General features: G+C 41.0%; 1 protein-coding gene and 1 pseudogene across 1 annotated transcript; both read left to right on the top strand.

Annotated features, from left to right (window-relative positions):
- The first annotated feature begins 337 nt into the window (after positions 1 to 337).
- Positions 338 to 1,099, top strand: LOC147386131 (copper transporter 6 pseudogene; annotated as a pseudogene).
- A 9,650-nt stretch (positions 1,100 to 10,749) lies between these two features.
- On the top strand, positions 10,750 to 12,246 carry LOC147386130 (uncharacterized). The gene has a single exon (XM_086423299.1). The coding sequence runs from the start codon at positions 10,750 to 10,752 to the stop codon at positions 12,244 to 12,246; it is 1,497 nt and encodes a 498-aa protein (XP_086279425.1).
- Positions 12,247 to 19,911: the final 7,665 nt, after the last annotated feature.

Below are 19,911 nucleotides of genomic sequence, written 5' to 3'. Positions count from 1 at the left end.
AAATTTTAAATTAGTATTTAAAAATGAAAAACAAACTTTTTTTTTTAAGTTTTTTTTTTTTTTTTTTTAAACTCATTTAATTTTAACCTCTAAATCTCTGTAGTATAGGATCATATTTTTGGATGCTAAAATGTTAGTTAAATGACCCTTACTAAGATTTAAAATGTTACTAAAAGTTAGTAAAGACCAGACTTGCTCAAAATTGTACTAATCAACCGTCTTGTACGACATACAAGTACATACACCCCTACCGTATGAGTATTTCATATTTCGTATTTCGTATTTCGTATTTCGTATTTTATAGTTGGTGAACCCATCTCCATATTAATAGTCTGCTGTACTGACAGCCTTATCGTCCAAGTCTTCACAACCACAAATTCCCCAAAACCTAAACTCAAACCGAGAGAGAGAGAGAGAGAGAGAGAGAGATGGGGATGGATGGTATGATGGACATGCCACACCACAATCACACAGGCATGGACATGGATATGCACACGCATCACAAGATGTTGATGCACATGACCTTCTTTTGGGGCAAGAACTCTGAAATTCTCTTCTCGGGTTGGCCCGGTATGAGCACTGGCATGTATGTATTGGCTTTGATCTTCGTCTTTGTGATGGCAGTTTTCGTAGAGTGGCTCTCTCACTCTCGAATCATCAAACAAGGTTCGGATTCGAATCATGTAGTGGTTGGGCTTGTGCAGACTCTCATGCATGCGATTAGGGTGGGGTTATCTTACTTGGTTATGCTTGCTGTGATGTCCTTTAATGGTGGGGTATTCCTCGTGGCTGTTGCTGGGCATTCGATGGGCTTCTTGCTTTTTGGAAGTCGGGTTTTTAAGCAGATTGAGATGCCTCCACCTTATCAGAAAGGAACTGATCTTCCCCCAAGCACTTGTTGATTAGATAATATTTTTTACTTCTTGTTTCTTAGTTTTTCTTCTTTCTTGTAATTTGGGTTTTTTTTCTTTAAAAAAATATGTATATGTGGAGGAGATGGGTGTGATCAGTTCTATGAGAAAATTGTTAGAAGAGATAAATTCAGAATCTATATTTTAGAAATATTAAATTGAATAGAATCAGGTATTTGAGAAATCAATCTATATATAATTTGGAAAAATAAAATGAACGTTTTTTTTTTTTTTTTAACATTTCTGAAATATGCCCAATTCTGAAATATGTTTTTGTGGGGTTTGTGGGAGTGGGACGATGAAATGGGATGGCGACGGGGCGGGTTTCAGAGTTTGCGTCGGGTTTCACTAAATCCGTCTCCGGTCTGATTATAATTATTTGCCCCGACTTGGATTGGGCTCTGATTTATTTTTTTTCGACCCATCCCCATCTCTGATTTCGTTGGGTTTAGCTAAACCTATCCTCGGCCCCAATTCAAGCATGATTCTGATTTTTTTGTCGATCAATTTTCGTTCTTAATAATAATAAAAATTTCTAAAAAAATTATAGTCAAAAATTTAAAATTAAAATGAAAGAATAATTTTTCACTCATCCTACCACATAATTTGATGATAATAACATGTCTTAATTATAACTCTATTATATAGGTATACTCGATACAAGGTGAGATGTATCAAAATCGCCCCAACCCCAAAATCGAATCAATTTTGATTTTCAAAATCGAAAATTGAATCATATAAATGCGTCGACAGGGCAAAATTGGCATCCCTAATGAGATAGACCCCTTCAAATGGAGTACAATCATAGTGAGAGGGGGAAAAATATGCGTTTCTATTTGTGTAGAGATCCTCTCGTGTCATTAATCGCTAGGAGTTTAATGAAATCTTAACCGTTCACTTGAAGAAGAATCTCAATCAACTCGTTAGGAGTTTAATGAAATCTGAGCCATTCACTCAGGAAGAATCTCAATCAACTCGTTAGGAGTTTAATGAAATCTGAGCCGTTCACTCAGGAAGAATCTCAAACGCTATTTGAGGCTAAAATTTCTGTTTCTTGAAGACTTTCATAAGCATTTATAACCGCACCGTCTAGACGAGGCCCACAGGCAGAAACCGACATGATCATTAATAGGCTTTAATTCTTCGTAAATAACTGGTGGAGTACTAACTATATTGGAGAACTTCTATAATTGGCGCACCAATTTTTAATTTATAACAAGCAAATTTATTTTATTAAGAGAGTTACTATTGAACCTCAACTTTTACTTATTGTCTCCGATTTTTAAATTATTTATGAAGCCCCAATTAAAGATTAAAACACACCATCAAACATTACAAAGGTTTGACTCAAATTATTATTTAAACATTACAAAATATTAAAAGATTTGATTAAACAAGAGAAATGCTAAATGGAAGTCATTTTTGGCCAACACTCCAGATGCCATATGACATGTCAACTCATAGCCCAACAAACGTTTGGCACGTGATGCAATGACATCGGCACTAGAGAGAGCTTCTTTCTTGTTTGCTGCCCATATATTTATTTTTTTAGATTTCAAATCTTAAAAAGAGTCGTTAGGCCTACATTTATTGTCACATCGACAATCCAAAAATACAATCTTTTAGATTTCATAAAAATATTCATATTTAAAAAAAAAATTAAAAAATTATTATTTTTCGAACTTGATCTAAGGTGTTGAAAATCGACGGCTACTGAGCACTCAAATTTAAAAATAAAATTCAATGGTGAAAAAAAAATTATTTTTTTTAAAGTTCATATAATTTTGTCCTCTGCAACTTCATTGCATCGGATCATATTTTTGAATGTTATAAGGTAATTAAATCAGAAAATTTACTTTTTTTTTACTATGGGTAGAAGAGAGAAAAGGGCATCAGGAGTGTTGGCAAAAAACAACGTGCATTTAGCATCACTCATTAAACAATTATATTACTTGTTAACAATTATGATTGGATTCCTATAGATCCTAAAACGTGCACAACTTGTGTTCAAATTTTGATTTTGGTACATTGTTCATTTTAATTTCCAAAACATGCATTTCGAGTGAATTCTTTTATAATCAATGAATTCAATGATATATCTACAAATTAGTAGATATTAAAAGTGACGAACTCACGAGTTCATAGATTATAAAAATGACGACTGCATGTTTTGAGAATTAAAATGAATATTGTATCAAATTCGAAATTTCGTCATATTCAATGCACGAAATGAAGATTCACCTTTTTTATAATAAAAAAAAAATCGGAGTGTAATAAATAAAAGTTGTGGTGCCAATAACAACTCTCTTTATTAATTAATTCATAATTAAGGGGGTGAAATAATTTTATTTTTATTCACCATTGCACCCCATTCTAGGTAAACATGCCTAAGCCCAATTGCCAAGACCCTTAAATAAAAAATGAAGCCATAAACGTCTATGTCTCAACACTATTCTTGTCTGTTGATCTGTACTACAGGTCAATGGGTCCACATCCGGGTCAATCGGCATAGACTCATAACTCAATTGATTAACATATTATAATGCAACTTTGAAGTCATGAGTTCAAGTCCAGCTTTACCCATCAAAAATAAAATAATGGGTCAAGGTTGATTTTCATTATGGTATCTCAATATTAAGATTGAAATCCAATCCAATAACAATCGGTCTGAATCTGATCGGATCAAACCTGATTTGAAATACAAAATCCAAATAATCTCATATATAAAATACCCTTATATGTTTGACGTGGCAAACACTGAAGAGTTTGTGAGCAAATAAACAACTCATAAACTAATAATTCAAAAAAATAATAATAACACATAAGTGGGGTGGTAAGTGCATAGAAGGATAGATATTTCTTTCCTCCGAATACAGTCGGGTAAAACTTTAGTGGTTATGTGCTCATTCCACATAAATTGAGTATATTTGAATATTTTTTTATTCTCATTCCACCTCAATTTAGTATATTTGAATATATTTTTTTAAGTCAATTTAGGGTGTTTTGGATTGAGTCATGATATTCTGATGCCCCCTCTAACCTATGCCCCATCACAGAACTGTAGACCATTTGCCTTTGGATGTACAAGAAAAAGATTTATAGTTTTACGTATCCTGAAGTAATTGACCTACAGTTCTATGATGGGGTGTACGTTAAAGGGGACGACAACAAATCATTATTCTTTAGGATTTTCAAAGTTGGAGTTTTGGAGGGAGGGTGGGTATGGAATCGATAGGTGACAGATGGGGTAGTTTTTAGTATTGTTTTAGGAAGAACATGATTTATACGGGTTTGGGGTTCTTTTTTTTGTTATTAAGGTTTTGTCAAGGTTGATTGAAGATCTGATGTGCTCATGAGAGAGATAAAATGGATTAATAATCGAAACGAACATTTACTCCAATGCTTGGATTGATGTTCAACCAAGGTTCAATTTGGACATATCAATTTCTATTAATTTAACTAATTATATATGAAGAGGGTAAAACCAGTATTTCATCAGGACCTTACACATGTCTTAATCAAGACAACAATCAGGAGGGTATGGAAACAATTGCCAAAAGCAAGTGGTACTCAGATCAGCCCAATAGTCTAGACTTGCCCAACAAGAGGGCATGACAAGTGTGGACGTTTTCCCTAGTAGCAGGTAGAGATAATCAATGTATGCGCATAGATCTCGGTCTGTGTGTACCAGACTCCGAGATCTAAGGAGAATCCCAAGAACCGGAGGGCATAAGAAGGATATTTCTAATTTGGTTGACATCCTTGTGAACATGGGATTCCCCTTTAGAAGAACCTAAGAGGAAGCCCCCTTCTCAGGAAAGTTCTATATAAAGGAAAGAGAGAGGGGGGGGGGGTCAAGAGTGAAGGGGCTTTTTGGCTCACCCTTTTTTTGAGTTATAATCTAAGTAATCTCTTTTCCGTATTTTTGACTTAATCATCAAAGGATTATTGGTAGGTACCACACTGGTGTCATCACGGAGGAGGCAGGAGTATCATAACCGAGCAACAAAGTAGAGTAACTTGAGGTAAAAGATTTGGAATGGGCTGATTTTTTGTGAGAATGATATCTATGGTGAGGGGATCATCTTCACCAAAAATCAGCCCATTCCAAAACTTCTAACCCCATCAAAAGTGGTTTACAAAAAATGGATGGTCCATAATTCTTCAACTTGTAAACATGGGGCTAGATATTTCAGAATGGATTGATTTTTGGTGAGGATGATCTCCTCACCATAGAGATCATCCTCACAAAAAACCAGCCCATTTCGAACCTTTTTACCCATATAAGACAAAACATGTTGTAGCTTTATGAGTAGTTTTATGTGTATACATATTATGACCCATACATATAGGACGTCATGGGATGTATGTAAAACTAATATAATAATAATAAATTTTCAAAATATGGGTTAGAAGTTTTGGATTAAGCTGATTTATTATGAGGATGATCTCTATGATGAAAAGATCATCCTAAAAAAAAAATCAATCTACTATGAAACTTCTAATCTTATCCAAAGTGATTTAGAATGTAGACCGTCGAATTTTTTACCAATAATTTGTAAACCACTTTTGATAAACTTACAAGTTTCAGATTGATCTGATTTTTTGTGATGATGACCTTCTCATCATAGAGACCATCCTCACAAAAAATCAGCTCAATTCAAAAGCTCTAACCCATATTTTGAAAAGACATTGTTTTTGCATATATCCCACTATCCGCCCCATATATATATATGATAAAATATAAATCAAGAGAGAGCTCAAAAAAAAAAAAAAAAATCAATAAAGATAAGATTTTAAAAATTAAATATTTTCAAGTAACATAAGATCCGCAGATTTTGTGTGTGTGTGTGTGTGTGTGTGTGTGTGTGTGATGACGATGATGAAGGGTTCCGATCTTGTAGGCTCAACTAGTAAGGACAAGAGAACTGACTTCTTAGAGCATCATATCTTGTCCAAATCCCTTAAATACTTGCAATACCTCACAAACTACACATATCAGGAAAGTTGGTATAAAATCCCTGTTGGTTGATAAGTTAAAACTAACATATTTTCTAAAAGATGAGGTTAAATAAATTGAAAATGACATGAAAAAAAACAAAAGAGATTTTTTTGCTTGGGGTCGAAGACAATGGCTTTTTGATCATTTTCTATTGGCTTTTCAGAAAAATTCTAGGTTAAGGGGTTATGTCGTCATTCATTAGTTTGAAACCGCAAGGTTACCTGACCAAAACATGTCATTTTATATATATATGGGTTGTTATAAGAGATAATGTTATTTATGTATGCTATATATTCATTTATAGCTCATATTTTATTTTTATTTTTATCAAATGTCAAATCTGAATTAAAACTGCATTATCCCCTTGTACCTAATTTTTGCTATATTATATGGAGTAACAGATATAGGTTGAAGTCATTAAACCTTTTTAGGGTTTCAAAAATTAGGATGTTTAATGGAGCCGGGTTCAGTATTTTAGTGGGACCACCAATCAGTTGGGGAGCAGAATTAATGGCCCACTGTTGATTTTTTTTGTTCTAAAATCGATGATTGTGTGATCAAAGTTAAATTGGTAGTGTCATAAGTTTCATACAAGTGGCCCGGCCTATACAATATTTCCCCATAACTAGAAGGGTTACTCTATTTGCACATATAGGGATGGCTGATTAAACCCACTTTAAGTGATTTTTGTATAATAAAGAAAAAGGTAAATTATATTTTTACCCTTTTGTGTTTAGTTATTGCTCACATTATAACTCACCTCTTCTTCTTTTTCTTCTTCCTTCCTTTTTCTTATTCCTCTCTCTTTAGATTATCTCTTTTTGAGTTTTGTGAGAGATTGAATCAATGGAGATTAGGTTTTAGGATTTTATTTCAACTTATCATTTTTTTTTTTTTTTTTTTTGTATTTAATCATCAAGGAAGAAGAAAAAACCACTATTAACGACGATTTTGATTCGAAGAACCCGAATATTTTTTGACAAATTTTGTTCGATAGATTTAGAACGAATTTTTTTTAGAAAATTTAATAGGTAGCCACTGAATATTACCAAACAGTTTCGGTAGATACCTACCAAACAAACTTTCTACTGAACATTACAAATCGATTCAATTAGTACCCTATCAAATCTTACAAAATAGATTTGGTAGGTATCTAACTAACAAAACTTTCTCATGTGAACGATTTCGACATGATTGAAAGTGTTAGGGTAAGAAAAAAATAAGTAAGATCGAAGCTTAAAAATTCTCTTTAAAACCCTTCTAAATGCAAAGAAGACGAAATATGAGAGAGAGGGTGGGGTGAAGAAGAATTTTTTATTCAATACCTTTATGAAGATGACATCAGCAATTTAAGTTAAAGTACATTTATTAGGTGTGTGCAATTAGATTTTTTAAAATTAAGGTGGGTGCCACAAGCAAGAGGGTACAATTGGCTATTTTGCTAGGTGCAAGTACAACAACCCTAGCTAAAATTAACATGAGAAAAGTATAACTAAGGACAATAGGGGAATTGTTGCGAGAGAAAGTATGAAATTCTTTCACAGTGACGGCATCAATTATTTTTATTATTCATTTAAAAATTTTAAAGAAATAACTTAGTTTTATACGTTGCATCACAATGTGAGGTATTTTTTTATGAAAAACGTTGAAGTGGCTGCACACGACACTACAGTAGACACCATGCTAACGTGGAGTGCATAAAGAACCATATAAGTTTTTCATCTGAGTTACAAGTAAAAAAATCTATGATTTTGTTCTCACCTCCACATCAACACAGTGTCCTATGTAGTTACTCCAGTACAACTCAATTTTTATAATTTTGAAAAACTAATAATCATGTATTCTTGTCAACGATAATTAAAAAAATATAATAAAAAAATAAAAAAAAAACTAAAATCCCTTTGCTTAAACAAAACTCATCCGCCCTTCTCTGATTATGACAATAAAAATTACATTTGAAATCATCAATTAGACCATAAAACTATATAAAAGTAGTGGAAATGCCAATTCGAAGAAGTTGCCAAATGGCATTGTGAAAACATTGTTCCTGGTTTGGTCGAAGATTCCTTTTCTGTGATAAATGATCCTCCTACTAACTAGAAAAACTATTGATGATTGCATTTGTGCATTTTGCCTATTTTTAAAAGGATGGTTCATTGAATCTTCTTCAACCATAGGAATAAGCGGCATGGGTGGCATTGTTTAGTAATTGGTAAGTAATCATGATTCACCAAGTGGGATTCATTAGAATGTATTTGCGGGGAAAAATACGTTAACATGAGATATGTGATACAATCAATGTAGCTGTTCCAGTTACCCTAGCATTCAATTCACTCTGACAGGTTGATGCAATATTGGGAAAATTACTTTAAGGATCATGACAATGGGACTTTCTTATAAATAGTCCTTGAGTTTTAAGCGGTCTCTTAATAGTAAAAAAAAAAGAATTTTAATTTGACATTCAAAAAACATTATAAATGATCTTTTATATCATTTTTGGAATGAGTCTGGATCGTACACACCCAGGGTGGAGGATTGAAGCCCTCCTCTCACACCCCAATACATGTCACATTAGTCATAATTCAAGGAAAATTTTAAAAGGAGATATTTTAGACACTAATTCCTTAGAAAATAGCTTACATGGCATGTAATGGGGTGTGGGAGGAGAGTTTCAATCCTCCACCCTAGTGCATACGATCCTCTTCTTTTTAGAGTCATGCTGGGGTGACACTGGATTTACTGTGATTCTCACTATTCTAATGTGGACATGCATACATAACCGTAGATGATTTTTACTTGTATCACAAGGAAACACATCTATGATTATGTGCACATCCCACGTCAGACTTGTGAGAATCGCAGTAAATTTTTTTTGTCATTTCAGCATTTTTCTATCTTATAACATTTCCTAGTAGATACTATTAATTGTAGTAAGTTTATGGCATTTAAAGAATGATATTGTTGATCTATACTTCTACAGCATGTTCTGAAAGTTGTTATATCTAAGGGTATCGTATCGTTGGTTCACAGCGTTTTACTGAACGTTGTTAATTTGTAGTACTTTTATAATGCTTTAAAAATACTATTGTTTTTAAAGATCAGAGTGCAAGTGTTCAACTGCAACCGACGACTTCAATTTACAAGTATTCGACAATCCCTTTCCTCATTAATCAGGGTCAGATATTTCTTTATTAAAAAATGGAAAACATGCTCTCCATCAAACAGACTGTTGAGATGATAGGAATTTCTAAGAATATTGTATCCTATAAAAAAAAAATCTACTTATGTCGATGAATTCAACACTAATCTCAAGAAAATCTTTGATTTTTCTCTTATGTCATCCGTCTGTTTGATAGAGAGCGTCAACCGTGAGTTCAGGCTATAAAAGTCCAAAAAAAGAACTGGGTCTTGTAGTATATACTATATAAAGAGCATTTTGTTCACAATTTAGTCCAACATCCTCCATTCATCAATTAGTCTTCACAACCACAACTTCCTTAATAAACCAAAACAAGGAGAGATAAGGATGGATGATGATATGATGCACATGCCATCTAACAATGGTATAGTAGGCATAGACATGATACATACGATGATGCATGTGGGGGAAATTCTTAAGCATGGACACGTGGCTCGAGCAAAGCCCAAAAGTAATGGATTTAAGCTCGGATAGACTGCCATATAAGACCAGTTTATTAGACTTTTCGGGTGCACGGATGACCATATCAGAATGTGGTTGCCGACCAATTAAGTAGCCCGGACAATTACAGTATAGGTCGGTAAGACGGATCTAACAGATGTGCCATTGATTGACAGCACTAACAACCCACATCATGTCAGATCAGCCCTAATCATCCCAGAAGTGGCAGGGCAGTTGCAACAACTCCTGCAGCTGACATGTCAGGGAGTGAGCTAACTACCTTTAGTAACCTAACTGCCTTGGGTCATTTCAAAGGATGGCACAGAAAACGATCAAATTTAACGTTTATAAAAGGAAGAGGACTGTAGGTAAAAGAGGTTCGAATTCTTCTCCTCTCTAAACTAAATTACACTGATCAATTTGTCTAACTTGATCGTCGGAGTGGGCTGATTTGCAGGTCCGTCCGAGCTAGGAGAGGAAAAGTGTAGAGCAAATTCTTGCATCTACAATTTGGCGCCATCCGTGGAAAACTTACAAGGAGAAAAACGACCAAAATGGGAAGAGCTAGAGGCGAGACACGCGGAGAGCCATCAAATCCCTTACCAACAGATTCACCTCCAAACGTGCAAGACCCTATGCTCGTAATGTACAACTTACTCACAGAGATGAGGGAGGAGATGCGCAGGGGTTTGGAGAGACAGAATGATGAGATTACAAATATAAGAAGGGAGAACGAGCAATTCAGGCAAAGGCTGGGCGAGCGTGCGGAAATCGAAGAAGGCCCAAATGCGGAGCAGAGCAAGGATCAAACCGCTCGAACAGCGCGGACGGAGGTAGATTGGACTGGAGATTCAGCGGTAGTAAAAACGCAGCAAGGAAGCTCAGAAGTTAAAGAAACAATGACGAGGAAAGAAGTGGAGGAAATGTTAAGAAGAAGGGATAAGGAACTCGCACGTGGGAAGGATCCCGCGCAGAAGGTACGGAATGCCATCCGGGAGCTCAAAGGGACGCCATTCTCGCCAAGGATAATGAGTTCGGAACCACCGAGAATGTTCCATATGCCAAAGTTTGAAACTTATGACGGAACGAGAGACCCTATGGACCATATTCTGCATTATAGGAGCTAGATGGTGCTGTACCAGGGCGATGATTCGTTACTTTGCAAGCTGTTTCCATCAACTCTGAGGCACTGAGCCATGACGTGGTTCCAAGCGTTACCAGCTGGGTCCATTATGAATTTTTCCGAGCTAGAAGAAACGTTCGTTGGACAGTTCGTACATCTGCGAAGGAAGAAGGTCGGAGTCAACACTCTGTTTAATCTTCGACAAGAGGTCGGGGAGAGCATCCGGTCATTTGCAACTCGTTTCAGAACGAAGGCGTTGGATGTAGAAGGCATGGACGAAGCAACCGCCTGTGTGGCTTACATCGCTGCAGTCATCCCGGGAACACGGTTACACGAGTCATTGATCAAATCTGACCTAACTCGTCTGGAAAAGTTATACTCAAAGGTGGAGAAGTACATCCTTGTGGAGGAATCCGTGAAGGGCAAGAGACGAAGTACTCAAACAGTGGCCAACAGCAAGGGAGGAATTGAGGCACCAAAAGCACCAACTCATCTCGGAGGGGAAGGAAGCAAGAAAAGGCGGAGAGAGCCGAATGAGCAGTCAAGGTGGAAGAGAGGCCGGGTGTATACACCGCTCAATGAAAAACTATCTGTGATACTGAGGCACATAAAGAGCGAACCCGATTTCATTCAGCCACCTCGGGGGTATAAGGGGAAACCCGAAAAATCATACTGCGAGTACCATGAGGCCGAGGACCACCCTACCGAGGACTGTTACAGGTTACGCCATATCATCCAGGATATGGTTGAAGCAGGGAAGCTCAAAAGGTATGTCTCGTCGAAAAGAGGGAAAAGAGGGGAAACCGCCGAGAGAGACGAACGGAAGCCCGGACCAAGGTGGCCGGCCAAGGGAGGGCGTCGAGAGGTGGAAGAACGCAGGATAGTTCATACTACCACAGGGGTGTTGGGGGCCGAAGTGTCTTATAGGCAGGTGATTCGGGAGAGGGTAAAAAAGATCCGACATATGGTTGGAGTCAACAATGTAGCATCAGGGGTACAGGTAGCAGGAATGATGAGCAACGGAGCGGATTCCCGGGCGATTGTTTTCACGGAGGACGACTTGAGGGGAACGACAAAACCCCATCAGGACACACTAGTAATCGCACTTCCAGTTGGAAACGTCGAGCTCCGTAGGATACTGATGGACTCGGGAAGTGCAGTGGACATTCTCTTCTTAAGCGCGGCAAAGAGAATGGGGATTTCAGATAGTTTGGAACCGACACCGACCCTTGTTTATGGGTTCAATGGGGCTCCGAGCAGTTTGGTGGGAGAAATCACACTCCCGATCACAACAAGGTCAAAAGTGGTAATGACAAGATTCGTGGTAATAGATGCGGACTCAGCCTATAACGCGATCATCGGGCGGAGGTGGATACACGAGATGAGGACAGTCCCTTCAGCTTATCATCAGGTTATTCGATTCCTAAGCAAGGAAGGAATGATGGAGATCAGGGGTGACCAGGAGATGGCGCAGCGGTGTTTTCACCTGACCTTGAAACAAGGACAGGATGCCGAGGCCATTCCTCAGAAGAAGATAAAGGAGCCACCAACCGAAGGAGAAGCATCGTAGCAATTACAGAAGGAGCCACAGCAAGAGCGGCGGCCAACAGTTGAGGAAGTTGAAGCCGTGGACCTCGGCGATGACGGAGGTCAGCTGGTTAGTATTGGCACCACAATGTTGCGGGATGAGAAAGCAGCATTGCTCCAACTTCTGAGGGCAAACAAGGATGTGTTCGCATGGTCATTGGGTGATATGCCCAGAATTGACCCCTTGGTGGCGTGCCATAGACTAAATATTGATGAAAACTTCCGACCCGTTTGACAGAAGCCGATGAGGTTGTCTTCCCGTCTAAGGCAGGGTGTAAATGAGAAAATAGAAAAACTTTTGAAGGCCGGATTCATCAGGGAAGTAGATTACCCGGAATGGGTAGCCAATATAGTGGCAGTGCCAAAAAAGGACGGAAGAGTAGGGATGTGCATCGACTTTACAAACCTTAATAAGGCATGTCCAAAGGATAGCTTCCCGCTGCCAAGGATCGATACGTTGGTCGACGCTACAGCCGGGCATGAGAGAATGTCATTTATGGACGGCTACTCGGGGTATAATCAAATCCCCCTAGCAGTGGAGGATCAGGAATGAACGTCATTTATTACCGAGCAAGGGCTGTTCTGCTTTAAGGTCATGTCGTTTGGCTTGAGGAACGCTGGGGCCACCTACTAGAGGCTCGTGACAAGAATGTTCGAAGGGTTGATCGGAAAGACTGTAGAGGTTTATATCGACGACTTGCTAGTAAAAAGCAAGAAGGCGGAAAACCATTTGACAGATCTCGGGCAAACTTTCGACCGGTTGAGGAGTTTTCAAATGAAGCTGAATCCAAAGAAGTGCGTATTCGCAGTTTCTTCAGGAAAATTCCTCCGGCACGTTATCACCAGGAGAGGCATTGAGGCCAACCTAGACCAAATCCGGGCTTTGGTGGAGATGTCGAGCCCCAGTAACCAAACGTAGGTGCAGAAATTAGCGGGGAGAATAGCTGCACTGAATAGGTTTATTTCAAGAGTATCCGACAGATGTCGTCCACTATTCAAGTTGTTACAAAAAGAGAAGAACTTCGCTTGGAGCGCGAAATGTGAGATGGCGTTTAACGACCTGAAAAAGTACTTAGGGCAGTCGCCGATCCTTAGCTCGTCGGAGGAAGGAGAGGAGTTAAGAATTTACCTAGTAGCCAGCTCATCGTTGGTGAGCTCGGTATTATTCAAAGTTGACTTTGGACGGGAGTACCCTATCTACTACGTTAGCAAAACGTTGGGTCTATCAGAGGCGAGGTACACAAAGACGGAGAAAGAAAGATTGTCGCTCGTCTACTCAGCACATAAGCTCAGGCCCTATTTCCTCTCACATCGTATCCGAGTGGTGACTGATAGCCCATTGAAAGAAATGATGCACAGGTCGGAAAAGTCCCGGCGGATGGCGAGATGGGCGGTAATTCTCGGCGAGTATGACTTACAGTTCGAGTCACGAACGGCACTAAAAGGGCAAGTGTTGGCAGACTTCCTCGCTGATTTCCCGGTTGAAGATCCAAACTGGGAAGAGCTAGAGGACGAAGACGAAGGGACGGAAGAAGTGGAATTGTGGGACAAGCATGCAGGTTGGAGGATGTTCGTCGATGGTTCGTCAAATTATTCCGGCTCGGGGGTTGGAATAGTGCTTGTAACGCCGAGCAATGACAGACTAGAGAAGATAATCAAGCTCAGGTATGGGGCATCAAATAATGAGGCTGAGTACGAGGCAGTTATCAACGGGCTGAGGATGGCAAGCGAATTGAAAATTGCCCGAATGACGTTATGTACTGACTCTCAACTCATAGCAAATTAGTGCAATGGAAAATTCGAAGCGAAGGACGAGCGTGTGGTGAAATACCTGATGGTAGTAAATAGGAAAGTGGAAAAATTCGAAGAAATCAAGATATGTCAGATACCGAGGGATGAAAACAGGCATGCAGACTCGTTGGCTTACATCGCTTCGATGCTAAGGGACACAGAAAGACGGGTTCTACCTGTAGAATACATGCCTAAATCAAGCATTGAGTACGATGAAAGAGAGTGTGCACGGGTAGGGCGAACCTCGGGATGGATAGACGAATACACGCAGTATCTACACACAAAGGCGTTACCACAGGACAAGGTTGAAGCCAGAAAGATGTTATGGTAGGTCGGTAAATATACGCTCGTCGAAAGAGAACTCTATAGGATGTCGTTCGGAGGACCACTTCTGAAATGCCTTGGAAAGGAGGAATCCGAACTCATAATGGTCGAAACTCATGAGGGATCTGTGACAACCACTAGGGGGGACGGTCACTTGCCAATAAGGTGATCAACCAGGGCTATTTTTGGCCCAGGATGCAGGAAGATTGCAAAAAATACGTAAGGACCTGCGTCAAATGCCAAAAACATGCCCCCACGCATCTACAGCTAGCCAGCGAGCTCCACCCTATGAAGTCACCCTGGCCGTTCTCTATATGGGGAATGGACATTGTCGGACCCTTACCTCGGGGAAAAGGGGGTAAGCTTTTCATCTTTGTAGCTACATATTATTTTACTAAATGGGTTGAAGCTATTCCTCTCACTCAGATTAAGGAAGAAGAAGTTATCAAATTCACTTGGGAACACATCATAACTCGGTTCGGAATCCCTTATGTGCTGATCTCCGACAATGGAACACAATTTAAGGGTAACCGTGTGCAATCGTACTTCAAGGAGTACGGGATCCGATCACTCCAATCATCACCGAGGTATCCTCAGGGTAACAGGCATGCGGAAGCATCCAACAAGACAATCCTCGGGAACTTAAAAAAGAAATTGACGGAGCATAAAGAAATATGGGTGGACGAGTTACACAGCGTCTTATGGACTTACCGGACTACAGCCAGAAGGGCAACAAGTTTCACCCCGTTCGAGCTAACCTATGGGACGGAAGCCGTTATCTCAACTGAAATACAGGTTCCTACTGCGAGAACACAAGTGACCGAGACAAACCTGAACAATGAAATGGTGGCTCGGAATTTGGATTGATTGGATGAGGCGCGAGAAAGGGTCATAGAAAGATTGGCACGGTACCAGCAGGTGTTGAAGAGGTCTTATGATCGGAAGGTACGTCATAGGGAGTTCAAAGTCGACGATATGGTGCTACGAAAGGTATTTTCCAACACCAAGGAAGTCAATAGTGGAAAGCTCGGCTCTAACTGGGAAGGACCCTACATCGTGAGTAAAGTTGGGGAATCTGGCACGTACTATTTAGAAACATCAACGGGAGATGTAATTCAGTCACCATGGAATGTATTCAACTTGAAGAAATACTATCAATAAACAGTTATCTTTGCATATATGCCTAACTGATCGGACAAAGCCTTGGCCCCTCAACAAGAGCCGAGCCCAATTGAGGAGTTGGTACGGAGTAAAGCCTTGGTCCCTCCAAGGGGACCAAGCCCAATTAAGGAGTTGGTTTATGGCAAAGCCTCGGCCCCTCAACAGGAGCCGAGCCCAACTGAGGAGTTGGTACGGAGTTAAAGCCTTGGTCCCTCCACGGGGACCAAGCCCAACTAAGGAGTTGGTTTATGGCCAAGCCTCGGCCCCTCAACAGGAGCCGAGCCCAACTGAGAAGTTGGTTCGAAGTTAAAGCCTTGGCCCCTCCACGGAAGCCAAGCCCAACTGAGGAGTTGGTCCAAGGGAAAAGCCTCGGCCCCTCAACAAGAGTCGAGCCCAACTGAGAAGTTGGTCCGAAGTTAAAGCCTTGGCCCCTCCACAGGAGCCAAGCCCAACTGAGGAGTTGGTCCAAGGAAAAAGCCTCGGCCCCTCAACAGGAGCCGAGCCCAACTGAGAAGTTAGTCCAAAGATTAAAGCCTTGGCTCCTCCACGGGAGCCAAGCCCAACTGAGGAGGTTGTCTAAGGGAAAAGCCTCAGCCCCTCAACAGGAGCCGAGCCCAACTGAGGAGTTGGTCTAAGGTAGAGCCTCGGCCCCTCTGCTGGTGCCGAGCCTAGGTGACGAGCTTAGAAAGTGGGCCAAAATAAAAGCAGGGTCTTAACAGCAAATCCCAATATGAAAACAAAAAGGGGATGGAAAAGAAAGAACAGATGACGCGAAAGTTGCAAAAAGTATTTCTATTTATATGGAAGGAAAATTTACATTTCAAAATTCAAAAACTGTATTACAAAAAGGAAGAAAAATGAGCAGGCATTTGCCTCAAGGTTAGCCTCTGCATCATTGGAGGTTCGGTCCTCGGTTGGTGCTGCCAGATCTTCAGGAATCGGCTCGGGAGTATCATCGATGATTGGCTCAGGGACAGGCTCGGGGACAACGACCGGGACAATTTCAGATTTCTTCGTCGTCTCCTCAGCCTTCCTTAGCTTCGTCTTCACTTTGTTATAGGCTTTCTCCCAAGCCTCCTCCGAGGAATCCAATTGTGTTTGAAGGGAATTGAGTTGATCCTGGAGGGCTCTCTCTTGCTCCACTTCTTTGGCCTTCACCAGTTCTTCCAAAGAAGAAATCTTCCCCTCCGCCAGAGCGAGTCGATCTTTATTTTGCTCTAGCTCGGATAGTGCGCTATCCAGGCTTGATTGGAGCTTTTGGGAATTGGCCGCAGCTGCATCCCTTTCAGCTTGAAGCTGAAGAATGCGATCCTCAGTGACTTTGAAGTCATGCGCCGAGGTGTCGCGAGCTTTAGCAAGCTTGGCCACGACATGTTGTGCTTGGAAGTAAAAAAAAGAGGGGGTGTTAGAAGATTGCAAGCCTAGAAAGTAAATGTCAAAGGAAATAAAATGAATAAGACTTACCGCGGCCAGAGCACGGAATGCGTCATTAGAAAACTTCGCCGAGTCACTTGCAAAACTTTGGCGAGTCTTCTCTGTGGACATGGGATTTTCATCATTTTTTAAACATCCCTCCACTTTGGGGTGTTTTGGAGTCGTCACTATTCATGTTCGGAAATGGGTGTGAATGGTCACCCGAATTTGTATTTTTGAAAAAACATGTCATTTTGACATTTTTTAATGACTCTCGTAGGATAAGGTGCATGGTCCAACCTTTGATTCAAAGGTAAGGGGGTCCATTTATGGAGTAGGGAAGGTGTTAGGCACCGTACTCCATCTACGTAATGTGGTAACCTCGGATTCGATCTTTTAAAATAAAAGAAAAATAAAATAGAAAAGAGTCGATATGTGCCCTCAAGCATGAGGGGCTTTGATGTTGATTTAATCCATTGAGGGCACCCTTATTAAAAAAAGGGCCCTTGAAGGACTCAAATCATTGTGGTGTGTGTGAAAGTGTATAGAAAGGGGTGAGTAGAGGAGGGAAGTTGAAGGGGGTGTGCCTTTTCCAAACTCACCTTGTTCCTTCCTTGACTTCCTTTGACTTTCTTTGATGAGTCTTCTTTTTCTTTACTTGACTTGTTTGAGAGAAGATTGAGAGTTGAGATGAGTTGAGAGTAGAGGTAGTAGAATTGGTTAAGAGAGAAAGGTTGAGAGAGTGGTTTCTTTTTTATCTTTTGGAGGGTTGGATGTGGGATTTTTCATTAAGGATTGAGAGTTGAGAGTGATGGGGTTTTTATAGAGGTTGTGGGGTTATTTTAAGGGTATAATGGGGTGAAGTGAAGAAAAATGATAGAACGGTTATGAGTTTGAGAGAGAAGTGGGTGTAATTTAGAGGAGATTGGAGGGTATTTAGGGAAGAGGGGTTAAATGGGTGAGTTTTGACCCAAATGGTTTGGATCCTACCCAACCCATTTGGGTGGAGTGTTTGGTGAGATGAGTTTAAGATGGTGGTTGTGATTAAATGGTATTTGATTTTAAGAGAATGGAGGATTTAAGGGGGTGGTTGATGATATTTTTGGAGGGTGAAGGAGATGATGCCATGTGTCAAAGTGGGTGGAAATGAAGGGTTGAGATGAGTTGATAGGAAATGATGAGTGTTTGATTTGAGAGGATAGGCGTAAGTTTAGGTTGTAGAGATGGGTTTTGTAGAGAATGATGGGGGTAGATTAGGGGGAGGTGTAGGTTGTAAGTGTTTGATTTGAGAGAATGGATAGGATAGGTTAGGGAGGGTGTAGGTTGTAAGTATGGGTAGATGGTATTTAAAGAAAAGTAATGGGATAGTTAAGGTGATGGGGTTAGTGGTTGGATGAGGGAGGTGAGATGGGGTGATGACATGTGTCATATCTTGATGATGTTGGGTGATTGGTTGTGATGTTGGGCTTGGGTAGAGAATTAGGCTTGTGTAATGTGTTGGGTTTGGGTAATGTGTTTGGTTGGGCTTAGGTTGTTGGTTGAATAGGAATGGATTTGGGTTGAGTTGAATAGGCTTGGATAATGGGTTTGGACTTATGTTGGATTGAGTTGAGTTGGGTTTAGAAGGATGGTAAGGGATTTGGTCCGTGGGCCACGTGAGAGGCCTTGGGCCGTCTATTGAAAATATGATGACAAAATACGTTGTATTTTTATAGGTTTGGGCCTCGGAGCCCATTCCAATTTTTACGATTTTTGGGGCATTTTGCGTCGAGGGCCCGATCAAATTTGGGTGTCTACATTCTCCACGTCCCGCGGTAGCGCGGACGCTTCAAAAGCAGCCCTGGCTACCGTCGGGTTGGACAAGGATGAGTCCCTGTCCGACACCGGCCTTCCCCCAACCATGGGCTGTATCACCCAGGGAGAAGGGGGGTAGGCTTCCCCTCTGTACCGAACCAGCCGAGGATGCTTGAGATACCTCGGCTAGTTGGCCTGCCCCCTCAGCAGCAGGAGGCAGTTGGAGCACTGGAGCCGGGGAGCGAGGGCCCCTCCTCAACCTCTTGAGGAGAGGCTGGTGGTCTTCCTCTTCCTCTTCGTCCTCCCTGGCGGCACGCCCCACCCCGGGGGTTCCAATGGGCAGAGTAAGAAGGACTTCCGCCACTTCCTCCTCGGAGTCGGAGCCTATTATTGGCGGAGGACGCTTGGACTACAACGCCATGTCAGACGGACGGACGTTGGGGGGAAGGAAGGCAGTGGCGTGGATGTAGAGATTGGGGTTGGAGAAGAGATGGGTGATCACTACCGAATCCCCTGGAAACTTATCTTTGGTCGGATCTGCGTAGAATCAAACAATACAAAATCAGTCTTCAGGAAAGGAAATTGGTAAAAACAAGAAGAAGAGAACTGAGAAACACTCACCATGGGGGTTGAAGGATTGATACAACAAGGGGGGAAGCTCGTCCCCGGAAACGCCTTCCCACTGACTGGAGAGTTGGATTGGAAATAAAAACTAGTCCTTGTCCGAGTCAAGAAGCTCGATCAAGGATGGCTTCCCCCTCTTCTTGGAAAGATAAAAGAAACCCGGCCTGTTCGGACATTTTTTAAGAACAAACTGGGCCCTAATGTCCGGAAGGCCGAGCTGCAGGCATTCTTCCAGTCTGTCATTTATAAGCTCGAAGGCTTGAATTAGACAGAAGAAGTTCCAGCTCATCTCGCCAGGAGCCCTCCTATAGAAGTTCAGCACCTCTCGAGTTAGCCTGCTAAGAGGAACTCGGAGGCCCGCCTTCAATTGTCCCCAGTGTACCACAGTAGCACCTGAGGAACACTCACGCTGGGCAAGGGTCTCATCCACGTAGGACAGACCCACACCGCTGGGGATGCCGAAAACATCCCGGACAGCTCCCAGTGGAGGGCGAACAGGGGAATGGGATTTCCCCTTGGCCATTTTGAAGGGAGAAAGGGG

The sequence above is a fragment of the Akebia trifoliata genome, chromosome 14 (assembly GCF_017979445.1).
Source record: "Akebia trifoliata isolate Shusen 1 chromosome 14, ASM1797944v1, whole genome shotgun sequence".
NCBI lineage: Eukaryota > Viridiplantae > Streptophyta > Magnoliopsida > Ranunculales > Lardizabalaceae > Akebia > Akebia trifoliata.
The sequence above is the reverse complement of the archived record's forward strand: the minus strand, read 5'-3'. Positions and strand labels throughout refer to the sequence as shown.